At 35.1% G+C, this 13,333-nt stretch overlaps 1 protein-coding gene across 1 annotated transcript in view; it reads left to right on the forward strand.

The window, feature by feature from the left end:
• Positions 1-13,333, forward strand: part of CSMD1 (CUB and Sushi multiple domains 1) — a gene marked incomplete at both ends in the record, with an annotated part of 1,089,811 nt that overhangs the window by 843,088 nt on the left and 233,390 nt on the right. Inside the window, 3 exons of the mRNA XM_084261313.1 lie at positions 2,663-2,779; positions 4,300-4,515; positions 6,615-6,803. Of these exons, the coding sequence (XP_084117439.1) occupies positions 2,663-2,779; positions 4,300-4,515; positions 6,615-6,803 (522 nt within the window). The remainder of the gene's footprint in view (positions 1-2,662; positions 2,780-4,299; positions 4,516-6,614; positions 6,804-13,333) is intronic.

The raw sequence follows: 13,333 nt of genomic DNA on the forward strand, positions 1-13,333 counted from the left end.
TGGGGTTTTTTTTTTTTTGTTTGTTTGTTTGTAGAATGCTTGTATAGTTGCTTCAAAATCCCTCTGATAGAAACCATGGAAAGTAAGATCCAAATGTATCTAAATATTTCAGTACTTAGTGATAGAACCTAACATCTCTGAAAACTCTCCAGAAGCTCCTTTTGTTAAGTTTACTGCTAAAATTTCATATTTTCTCCATTTTGTTTGCTGAATGATGACCCTTAAAAGTGTGTTTGTCTTGATAAGGCTTCTCTCTTGTTAAGATACAACTGTGTTCTAAAGGCAGTGATCAGAAGATCAGTGTATAAAGGGAGAGACCCAAGCTGATGCCAACAAAGGCTCTTGCTTTAGTGAGTTGCTTACATTAAGAAATTTGAGTCCTGTTTTAAGTCCAGGTTTTCCTTTAATTACAGTGGAATGCCAAAGGGCAAACTTAGTCAGCAAAGTATTTTAGGTTCTAACTCTGTTTTAAGCTGTTCTGTTAAATCTGATCACTTACAGTCACTCAGGCACAAAACATGTAAAGTATCAAAAAATTGGTAGATTAGATTGTTAAAAGTTCTTGGTCACTACAAATCAAACCACTTTAACATTCAAATTAACCTTACCTTTTTAGAATTACAACTTGTTCCTCCTTTGCAAGGACAAAAGCAAACTATTGTTTTCAATTACATTTTGGGATCAAATTTTAGACCCGATGTTCTTGGCACAGTTGATGAACTTGGATGTATCACAAACCCCCTACAGCTGTAATTTTTAGTATTCTTCTGTTGGATTTATGGCTTTCTTTTGCGTGTTTGCTTTGCAGCAGCAAATAGAAAACTATTGAAAGAATCTTAACTTTAAATAGTATTCTATTATGTTTCAATTTATTTTGTACTAAAAATTGTGAATGTATTTTTGACTTAAAATATTAGTAGGCAATTGTAATGTTTGCATATGCGTGTTGAATTACAAAAAGTTCTAGTTAATTTTCACTCACTGAGAGTCCTTTTTTCCCAGCTCTATCACCCACTTTCAAAGTAAGTGTAGAATAGAAAATTTCAAGCCTTTCTGGAGTAGGGCCTCTAGGCAAGCAGCATACAAGGGTTAGACTTGGTTACTTCTTTTTTCCTAAAATATTCCAGTACATTGAATTAGCTAGACTAAAAAGATGATATAAAACTCACATCCTTTTAGGTAATCATTGTTTTAGGCTCAAAATGTTGTGACCCAAATTTTTGGTATATGACAGTTTTCACCGGGGTTGAAATGACCATTTTGCAGTTACCTGCAGACTGCTGATGTTCTCAGAATTGCAACTTCACAAATTAAATCAGCAAAATATACCCCAAAGGAAAAGCATGTTGCTTGTTTCATGCCAACAAAGAGGAAAAGAACTGCATACAGAGGCACAGTGGTTAAAATTCTCTTTAAGTAATGTGTCATTCTCAAAATACTACTATCTCAGAGATTTTCCGTGAAGCTGTACCACCTGGTATCTGTAATTACCTTATTTTTTATTAAGTTATGTTATCAAGCTTGTATTTACTGTGTTTTTAGCAATGCATATTGTCATTCATGATTATGTACTGAAATACGTATTTGCATGCAAAGCCAGGATAAAAATAGATTCTTTCCTTCTGTGTATTTATAAATATATATAATACAGAAATTAAAAAAAAAAACAACCCACATTAGAAAAACTTTTAGAAACTCATTAGTTTAATAGGAATTTAATAACCAAGAACTTTGGATATAATGCTGGCATGTTTGTATGTATATATATATATTTCATATATGCATTTATATACAATGCTGCAGGTTTATTAAACTTTTTGTCATTTTTATTTGCCATCCTATTGCAAAGTATATTCGTCTATGTGAGGAAGACTAAAAGCATCTTAAGGCTTTGCTGTTTAAATGTTAAGTATTTAGTGTATTAAAATTTAACATTTAAACAGCAACTTAAAAAGCTGGACAACAACAGATGAGAGAAAAGCACAGCCATGCTGCATTTATAAGATCAGTGAGCAATTCAGCATGCAAATCTTAAACTTTAATTAATTTGCCATGCAAATTTGAACAGCCTACTTTTAGCAAATGCTGGTATACATAAAATGTTTTCTAGCATATTTCTTGTGTTTTTCAAAATACTCAGCTCCAAATAAATTATTTATGATGGGAAAACCTGAATAATTAAAAGAGAGGAAAACACACTTTTTTCTATTATTTGGGAAAAAGAAAATATTTTTAAAATAGTTTTGTTAGATCAAATCAGAATTTAATATATATATCTTTCTAAATATGTAGTACAAGACAAATAGCAGCAAGATATTTTATTTTTGATTTCCCCTCCAAAATTAAAATTAAATTCTACTACAATACGAATTAGTACTTGCAGTACTCCAACAAAGCTTTTTCTCATTTCTCTATTCTGTTAAGTAACAGGAAAAACTACCGTTGGAAAATAAGCTCACTTTCAAGAGCTAATTTAGAAATAAATTGTTATCAAATATATATGACATGGCTTTGGCTGAATTAACTTCTTATTTTAATACTTGACCTTCTTTAAGGGTAGATCAAGAAGGTAACTTTTTTTCTTTTAATAAAAAACAGGATTTCTCTATGACTTCTGTATTTTTTTCCCCCTCTTTTCCTCTTTTTTTTGTCCTTTGTTAAGCTTTATGTGGTGGCTATATTCATGGGAAGAGTGGAACTGTTCTTTCTCCAGGTTTTCCTGATTTTTATCCAAACTCTTTAAACTGCACTTGGACTATTGAAGTGTCACATGGCAAAGGTAAGAATCTAATACAAGTTGCATATGTATGTGTAAGGTCTATGTTTAAAAAAATTCAAGCACACAGAGACAATAAAATGCCTTTTACAAATTTAGTAAAAGCAGTGCTTTTTGCCATGGTTTTGCCATTCTTTTGAGGAAGAAATATAAAATAAATATTTTCAAATGTTGTGTTTCTAGTTTGCATTTAGTTTGCAAACTTTTAACAGTTAATAGTGCAATTGTTTTAGTCTCATTTTTAAAAGTGGACAGAAAGTAGAAAGAATAATTACATTGGAAGTTTGTAATGTTTAAAATCTTCTTACAGGTTGGATTCTTATTTTAAAATCCTATGACATTTTAAACATAAAATATATGAGAAGACAGGAGCTCTGTCTGGGTTGCCACATCCATTCTGGTGAGCACAGAGGTCAGAGCTTTTTGCCATGTGGATAACACGGCTAAACACCTTCTGAGGGGGTGATGACCACCAATGGAATTCAGCTGGACTACCAATGACACCCAACCTCCTCAGCTAGTGGGGTGCTTAGGTCCTGCCTGCCCACCTTCTGGCACAAACTGCCATGCCACACCCTGGCTGACATGCCACACTGAGCACTCAGTCGCTAGTGCTCCCTGATGGCTGTATAGGCATGGATGTGGGCACCATTGCTCTGGCAGTGCACAGGCCTCAGCAGCAGCTCATGTGAGATCTGCTGATTATCTACTTCCTTGGCTTTTCCCTGTCTCATGAAATCAGGAAAACCCTCAGTGCACCAAGATCTGCTTCTCTGCTGTCGGTCAGTCTGACACTGGAGCAGCTCTCCTCTGTGACTGACTGCTGGGTTCTGTTTGAAGTGTGTTTAAATCTCCTGTTGTTGCTCTGGGAACACCCAGGCCTCATCAGAATGATGTTCTGTGCAGTAAATTATTGCATTTCAAAACCTAACTGTAATTAAAAAAATAATTAATTGCTGAACTTGAAGTTGGCAACTGAAAAAAAACTGGAGTAATGGACAGGTCTGAGAAAACATAAACTTGTTTATATGGAAGACCATATATAAAACATATGTCTGTTTGTTTATGGACTCTTCCCTGAAGTTTAAAGTAAAAACTAGAATTGTGCTGGAGGAAATGCAAAAATAAAACATGAGTACAAAATTTTAGACAACTAAGTTATGCCCCGTGTTTGTAGACATTATATATAAAAGAGACATACAACAACTTGAATAAAATCTATACAAAACAAATTTAGATTTTTCAGTGTGCTGTATACAAATAACACTGAATCCCATCAATTCTCCTATGGGAGCCATTGATTTACAGTGACAAAAACAAACATCCACACTACACATATTGATTGGTTAAGCCTGTGTGCTACTGCAAGTTTTATTCTCTGAATTTCAGGTTTGGATTCCATGTATGACTTTTTCTAAACAGTTTTCTGTACAATATTCATTTTTCTCTATCATCCATGTATAAAGAAAGATAAAAAGTTTCTATTGAATTCTTTTCTTTTCCTCCTTTTTAATATTTTAAAGGTGTCCAGCTGTTTTTTCATACCTTTCACCTTGAGAGCTCTCATGACTATTTGCTTATCACTGAAGATGGCAGCTTCACAGAACCAGTGGCCAGGCTAACTGGCTCAGTCTTACCCCCTACAATTAAAGCTGGACTCTTTGGAAATTTTACTGCACAGCTTCGATTTATATCTGATTTTTCAATTTCCTATGAAGGTTTCAACATAACATTTTCAGGTAAGGAATTCCATTCTGCTGAATATCCAAAAACTGTTTCCAGATAATATTTTTTACTTGTAGATAGCAGAAACAGCAGGAAGCACCAGTAAAAAAAGTCAGTGAAAACTGTACAGCCTCTATTGTAGAAAACTGTTGAAGGTTTATAAAGGTGGCAACAGATTGAGAAGGATGTTGCTGGTGGGACAGTTTTAAGAAGTTTCCCCTGTTCTCAGAGAACCATCTACAGTGTGAAAAAGAAGTTTGGTCGACAATTAGGGAACAAAAGGTACAAAGATTAAAAGGTACTGCCTCAGAAGAAATTAATTGGTACTATTTTACTAAAGGAAGTACATAAACTGTAAGAAAGCAGTAGTGTTCTAATTCACAAAGTCACAAAGGAGTCCAAATTGAAGACTGATTCTGAAACAGGAAATGTATACCTAAACAGAAAAGATTTATCAGATACTGATATATAAAGAAGTTCTGATAATTTTTACAAATTCCTCTTTAAGATAATTGAAAAAAAAAATTGCTGCTTATTTACAGTATTGTAAAACTAGATGACCTAAAATACATTTTCTTTGCCTTGCTCTATTAATGAATGAATGAACTGATAGTTGATATTCTGTGCAAGAAATATATTAGGAACTCACATAATTTTTCAAGAACTGGTAATCAGTAAGTTTTGTTGAGATCTGGCAATGTTTGCAGGTAACTGTACCATTTATGAATACTGTATCTCATTTAGCTTGATCATTTAAAAAGGGAAAAAAAACCCCACCCAAACCTCACTGACTAGAGCAATAATGTTGAATTTACTCATATCAAATGTGAAGTTACCTTTATTCTAGATACTTTACACCAGCCAAATAGCTCTTATAGTTCTGAGAAGAGGCAGTATATCATGTATTTTCAAAACTTATAACTTTTCCCAGCAGAAACTAGTGTGGATTATAGATTCCTTTTAGTATCCAAGTCCTTCCCACAAAGCAGTTATTATAGGGAAGAAGGGGTTTTTTTTCCTTATTTTATTTTGTTCAGAAAATCAGCTATTTAAACACTCATTCAGAAACATTGGGTTAGTTTCTTTCCCTGAGTGGAGTTCTTCCTCTACCAGAGTGGATTTTGACCCTACCTTCTACCAACTTCCAAGGTAAACATTTTAGAAAATGGGTATTTCTTATCAGTTATCAGAATGGTCTTTCTTTCAAGTGATCTCTTGGGCCTTTAAGGTTGTTATCTGCAGAATATGAAATCAGACTTTTTGGTTCAGACTTAAAGTTAATCTTTTTTAAAATCTTTAATGGTGGTTAGTAGTGAATATCTAAGGAAGAAAACCCCTCACCAAATAGAACAAACACACAGAGCATTTTCTGTGAGGATGAGGGAATGTGTGGCTCAGATATTTGCTGAGTTCAGTTTGTTTCCTCTGTATGTAAAAGCCCTGATTTTTTTCACAGTAATTTGTTCTGACTTCACCTGGATTACACCTGGTGTAGTTACAAAATAGACAAAAAAAAAAATAGGTGCTTGAGACTTCATTAATATATTTCTATGTTTGTTTGTTTTCAATTGGGTGACGCCTGTAGGATTTATAAAAAGCATGCAAATAGACATTATCTGATCAAGACAGTAGCTTCACTTAGGAAATTCAAGCACACATTTTGTAAATGTCATCATGTCTTTTCACTCACCCGACCCTTTGTCTGATTTTTTGTTAGATTTCCTTCATTACATGATGATTTTTTAACTGTAAGTCTCACTTCTAAAGCTGTTTGGGAGTTCACATGCAATAAACCAAGAATTATATAGAAAGCATGTAATTAAACAAAATTACAGTAAACCACTTAACAGCACAAACTGATTACAGCCCTTGAAATTAAGAAAATAAATGTAGTGTGGGTGGGACACAATAGATAGATAATTACTGCATATATAGCCATAACAGACATATAGAATAAGTACTGGGTTTCATTAGAGATTACAACTACGAAATACATGTTTTCCAAGTTTTGTATTCACAAAATGCAACAAATTTCCTAAGTTATTGGGGTTTTTTTCTCCCTATGTGGACAACTTGTCCCTTTTATTTATATATTGCATTTTACTGTCTACAGAATATGATCTGGAGCCATGTGATGATCCTGGTGTTCCTGCCTTCAGTAGGCGAATTGGTTTTCATTTTGGTGTTGGAGATTCCTTGATCTTTTCTTGTTTCCCTGGATATCGCCTGGAAGGTGCTAATAAACTTACCTGCCTGGGAGGTGGTCGGCGTGTTTGGAGTGCACCTCTGCCAAGGTGTGTGGGTAGGTGGTCACATGCTTTCATTTCATTCATCAAATCGTTAATAGCACATGACATGTGTCAGAATATTGGGCAGAGGACAAAGCGCTTGGGTTGAAAAAGTTGATCCCCAAGCTGTACAAACCTTAAAGTCAGTACAATATAGAAGTAATGCATGTCTCTCTTACTTAGAGAACAAAAATAAGAAAAAAGAATAGTTGGAATTGTGATAGAAAATAAAATCAATATGCCTTGTGAGATAAAATGTAAATCTAATTATTAAACTTTGTCATAATTAAGATATAAAATTCTTACTTTGTCTTTCAGGGTAAAGAAACAATACTTAGAGCTTTTGGGTGAAAATTGTATTTGCTAGACCTTGTCTGGTTTTAAGAGTGTTTTTTCATATTGTGTTTTTATTCTTGTAATCCTACACTGGGTTTTTTTACATTTTGTAAACTATAAACTCTATTAGAGCATTTTAATTCAAACTGTAATTGTTAAAATTAATGTGCTGTTGTTTAAAAATCAGTAACTATGAGCTCAAATTGAGTGAACAGTATTTTTCTGGAAAAAGCTCTGGGACTGGATTTTATACAATTTGTACTGTTGCGTATTTGATTTGTGAGATCACTTTATCACCTTCATGTGAAGTGAATCTGATCAGATACCATTGACGTAATGCTTCTGAAAAGTCAGATAGTTCCACACACCTCTAAATGGATTTCCTTAGGAGGGTTCTTGTTTTAAGTAAGATTTTATTTAATTAAGGGAGAAACTCAACTTTGTTTTGTTTCTTTTCTTTGTTTTAAAGGGATGTATCTCTATATTTTAAAAAAGTCATATCACCTGGTCATATGTATATACATATAAGATACATATATATATGTACATATAGTTTTTATGGAAAAAAAAGATATTTTCTATTTTTTAAAAAAAAACAGGTTTATTTAACCATGATGTAAGAAAGTAAAAATTGTGAGAGAAGTCTGTATCATATGGAATTTCCCATACATTTGGAAATTGTAGATAAATCTTCGGTAATTTTCAGCTTGATTTGCCTTAGAAATATCACTGCCTTCTTAACACTGCTTGTCTATGAATATTGACTATATTGAATATTGAAACTTTGAGGGAAAGGGTGCCTAAATGAGATTATCTAGAACCCTTTTCAATTCTATCTTGAAAACTACAATGATGAAGACTACCACATCCCTGGGAAGGTTGTTCCAGTGACTTTTCTCACTCTGTAAAAAAAATTCTTATGTTGAGAGCAACTTGTACCCCTTGTCTTTTCATGTATCCAACATTTTATAAAACATAGGCAAAACATAGAATGACAAAAATACTTGTGTATTTAAATAACTGTACTGTCTTTCTCAAAAAAACCCAGAAACCTACCACCAAAACCCCAAACAATAAAGAACACCCAAAACCCCAAATACAGTTCTAGAAGATTTGACTGGTTGTTATAACATATTACAAGAAGAAACAAAGTAGAATTAAAGTCAGAGATTACAAATTCACTATCTAACTCCCCAGATGACAGCTGTGTGTTCATCAACAGGTGTCATAATACCTGAAATTTAACTGGTTCCATTACTATGAGCGAGGAGCAGGGGTTCTCAGTCTAAAGGTATTTTACAGTAGATCAGGTTCAGATTCATATCCAGACACCTAAATTTGACTATTTGCAGTGTTGTTGCATACATGTGATCAAGAATTTTAAGTTCTAATTGTAGGTACCTAAGTCAATGAAAGCAGTTGATTTAACAATCTATTTTATAGTGAGGTGAATCAGTCTCTGTGCACTATTTAGATGTCCAAATAGAGTAATTATTTCTTTCTTTGTTTCTTTTCTTGTAATCAGTCGTTGATGAAAGTGTCCCAGTTGACCTACTTGTTTCTAGTTTCTCACCTCAACATCTTTATTTCTACTTGCTAGTGCATGTATGAAGCCTTGTGTCCAAGAGGTCAGTTTCAGAGTTTAAGTAATTCTGTAATCCAGTGCATACCACCTTTCATTACCTTCATTTGTGTTTCGTTGGACCCACTTTCTGCTGCATATCTATGTGATATTATTTCTCTATCCGGAGATAATTCGATCTCTGAGAAGTGAATTGATAGTGGATGGAAAGATGGTATGTTCAGGAGGGATTTCTAAACTTCCTGGGCAAAGATCCATAGATTAGGAGCAGAAGGTATAAAAGTTGGATCTTGAAATCACTTGGTTTTGATGTATTTAGTGAATCGTTTGGACTTTCAAGGTCCTCTTGAGGAGGATCTCTGTGCCAAATAAGCAGAGCCTTTCTTGTTGCTATGGAATCTAATACATTAGGGGTGAAGATATCCTCTTACCTTGAAGAGTAGGTCACACAGGACTATTTCTTTCTCAAAAGGGTGAAAAGAAACTACTTGCCTGTAGGACCGGACCTAAAAAAGTCAGGCAGGAGCTCCAGCACTATGCAGCTATTAGAAGGAGATGTGTTGGAACTTGTTGGGCGTAAACCTTGTGAGGGCTAAACAATTGTCCCTGAATTGCGACATTTGCCCTGAATTCTGCTTACTTGAGAGTGTACATTCAGAAGTTAAATCTAATCTCAACTCACTGGCATAAATTCTTAAGTACATTACTCAGCTCAATATCCTCATCATTATTTCTCCCTCATTGTAATTTCTACGCTCACCACACTCATCTACTAGATACATATACACATGAACCTTTATATATGAAGGATTTTTGCTCCTTATGGAACGTGTTAATATACAGTTACATGAGTCTTTTCATCAGATTGAGGATGAAAGCCCTTCAAATTTAATTACATTTAATTTATAAACAGGCACATGCTGATTTGTATCAGAAATAGTATTCAGTTTCTTATGCTGATAAAATCAACAACAAATCAACAGGGTTTCCAAAGGTATTACTATTCACTCTTCTCCATAGAAGTAAATAACTTCAAGTCCTTCCTCCAGGGTTTATCTCCAACATGTGAAATTTTCTTGGTCAAGAGAGTCATTTGTGTCTTTCCACCATTTCTTTTCCTTTGAAGAGTTGTTTTCTAGGTAAAGCGAAAACAGAGCTCAGGAGATGGGGTTGGCCCCATAGCATGACCCTGACATTTTTAGTCCATGACTTTGAGTTCCATATGGACTCAATTTTCATCCTTTTCACTGGTCTTCTCTTCATGCTGGGTTGGTATACAGTCTTCCTTTGAACTTCAAAGGTGTTTATCTGAGTGCTTGGATGTTGTTTGGCTCTTAGAATAAGGCAACATCCCTTCTTCTTCAGTAAGGACCTTCCGTTCACAGCAAAAAGATGTCACCAAGTCTATTTGCAGAATTAGATAGACATCCATAAACAGGTGTCCTAAATCTTGTTTCCCTGTGTCAATCCTTCACTGTTTTGTCTTTTCAATTAGAATGATTTTAATGTTTATCTCAGCTATGAACCTCAGGTGTTTATGGAATATTACCAGCGTTTTGAAGACTTTACCTTGAGTTTCTCTTTGGCTCATCACTTCTAAATGTTGGATCTCTCCCTTCTGAGTAGAAAGCAGCTTGTGCCTACAGCCACCTACTTGTTACTATTTGATGAAGGAGCTTTACTGTTAGCCATTAAAAGATGTGGAGAAGATTCAGGCCCTTGAGGCTAACTGCTTTTGCACTGCATAAAGAACAGGCATGATCATTACTCAAGGTTGTGTCAAATTTCCCCTATCTTGGGAATTTTTTTTTTGTTTTCTCTCAATGCTGTGCTTCTCCTATGAAAGCAATTCCCCATACCTTAGCTGTCTGTTGAACTCTCTTGAAATGATGTGGCTTTTCAGGAAGACCCATTCCCTCCACCTCTTCATACCAACTGTAGAAATACTGGGACTGCCAGTATCCTCACAGAGAATTTCATATTCTACATTGAATTGTGTAAAAAAAAGTAGTGGGGTCATCCATAAAGAAATCTCATTTCCTGTAAGAGCTTTCTCGAAAGCACTCCAAAAATAATGAAGGCTTCCCTGTCAGATGTTCTAGTATTTGATATCTATGGATGAGACACTCGAATCTCTTTTCACACAAGAATACTTTTTCCCATCATCCTAGACACAGTGATTGCATTTGGAAGAGCTGTTCCACAGTTTTTACACAACTAGTGACTCACTCCAGCCAGTATCCTACAGTAAGGATTTTCGGCAGTTACCCACAGTATAAAGAAAATAGGCTATTGTGTGTGATGCACAGAATTAATGGAATTAGGAGCACATTCCTATAGGTAATGTCAAGGTTAAAATATCCTCCTAGCAACTGACAGAGGGCTACCTGGAAAATAAACATGCAGTGTCTTGAAAAAGAAATGGCACTTCAGTGTTGCTAAAATAACCCAGATCTTTAGGTTTGAGAGCACTGACGTAGGCATCCCATTTTTCTACTATTCTGAAATAGCTTGTCATCTATAAGGTTGTTAGCATTATCATCTGGCACATTACTGTAACTGGCATGTCTGTCTGTGTGTTGTAGGCTTAATTTCCCAAATTTTCTTCTAAATAATTTAATTATAATTTAAAATGACTGGGTTTGTGTTTGTTGTTATATTTGTGTGTGGGTAAAAACCAAGCTAGTGGAGTACAGACAAGCTTCTCCTGATTGTCTTTTGTTTGGTTGAGATTTAAAAACAAAACCCAGGTTTTTTCCCCTTCATTCATTGACATCTCATCTTGTGTTACTGTTCATTGTTATTATTGCTTCAGTTATTATTCCAGGATTTTTCAGAAAAAAAATTCAAAACCATGTGTTTGATTAGTAATTGCTGTTATGATAGGTTTTTGACACTACTTCCGTATGTGTAATTTATTGCCATTATGCTGCTTGATTTTACGTAGTTGCAAATGTATATATACATTTATTGTAGTTTTGCATGGCAGGGTTCTGGTGCAGAAGAGGGGGCTGCAGGGGTGGCTTCTTCAAGAAGCAGCTAGAAGCTCTCTGTAGGCCCAAGAGAGTGAACACCAGACAACTCAAGGCCAGAGTCGTCGTTAACCAAGGCCGAGCCAATCGGCGATGGTCACAGCGCCTCTGTTAGTCACACTTAGGAGAAAAAAAAAACAACCAACCACAGGCAGAAGCATTTTACCACCAGAGAAGGGAGTGAGAAGATCAAGAAACTGTGCAGACATCAAGGTCAGTGAAGTAAGGGCGAGGGGATTAGGCACTCTGGGTGCTGGAGATATTCCCCTGCAGCCTGTGAAGACCATGGTGAAGCAGGCATTCCGCCTGCAGCCCATGGATGATGATGGGGAGCAAAGATCCCATCTACAGCCCGTGGAGGACCCCACACCAGAGCAGGTGGAAACACCTTATCCTTATTTCATGGCTGTGTGCTCAAAATTGCTCAAGACTGCAGATATATATTCTTCTCACTTTTTCCTTCCAACAACAGCTCTATTTTTTTGCTACCTTTAATTAACACAATTCTATTATCTTTTCATTAACATTTCACACTTGACTACTTATTCCTGAGGTCAAACTCCACCTTTCAGTGCATTGCTTCCCCTAAAGTACAGATCCCCTGGAGTAAATCTCCTAGGCAGTCATACATTTCTGCACATCCCTGAAACCGTGTGCATCTCAGAAGGTTGGTGAATACTGGAATCTAGAAATGAGGTGGGACAGCTCCTTGATCTGTTGAGGTCCCTGATCCTGAGACTAAAGTCCACCTAAAGGAGATCATCATAATTTGGTTTTGGCTGCTATTTTGTTGCCTTTACTAGCCTTTTAAGCAGGAATCATACAATTCATCTGGGAAATCTGTTATTAAGGCAGATTTCCTAGATCTAATCTAGAAAACCAGGACTATGCTTTTAATCATACTTTTCTTACCTTCCACCAATTTGCTTTAAATCAGATTAGTTAGAAGCTTTCTACCACTCTGTGCTAAGGTTGTGCTACCATTAAAATGGAGTAGTTTAAGAGAAGAAGCTCTCCGATAAGGATTTTTTTTTTTAATTGAATCCAACAATTCAGTGAATAAACACAATGGACACTAGAAATAGATATCTTGAATCAAGAACATGTTCCTTCTCCCCATAACATATATATTCTTCCAGCTGAGTAGAACCATTTAGGTTTTAAAAGATCTTTAAAATCATCGAGTCCAACCATTGATCCATTTCTTCCTACTTGGTAAAGATGTACTGTTTATTGGTTGTTGAAGGCAATGGGTAGAAACCTGAATAGACATCTTTATAGTGAGTTGCAAAGTACATTGCCCAAGTATAGGTACCTTCTTTTTTTCAAAAGACTTTTCAGAAATTACTAATATACCCTGATGGATTTGTTAATCTCTGAGGGATACAATACAATAAAAGTACAATTATTAGATCACAGGAGATATTATTCTGAATAAGAAAAGTTTAGTTAAAAAATAATAGATTTATTTTACAGACAGAATATGATGGAGTTATATTAATTTCAAAATTGAAGCAGTATGTTTCTACCTGCATCATTTTCCTGTACCTCATTAGTCATTTCAACTGTATGGAGTGTTCCTAAAGCAACTTGT

The sequence above is a fragment of the Gallinula chloropus genome (genome assembly GCF_964237585.1).
Source record: "Gallinula chloropus genome assembly, chromosome: 3".
Lineage (NCBI taxonomy): Eukaryota > Metazoa > Chordata > Aves > Gruiformes > Rallidae > Gallinula > Gallinula chloropus.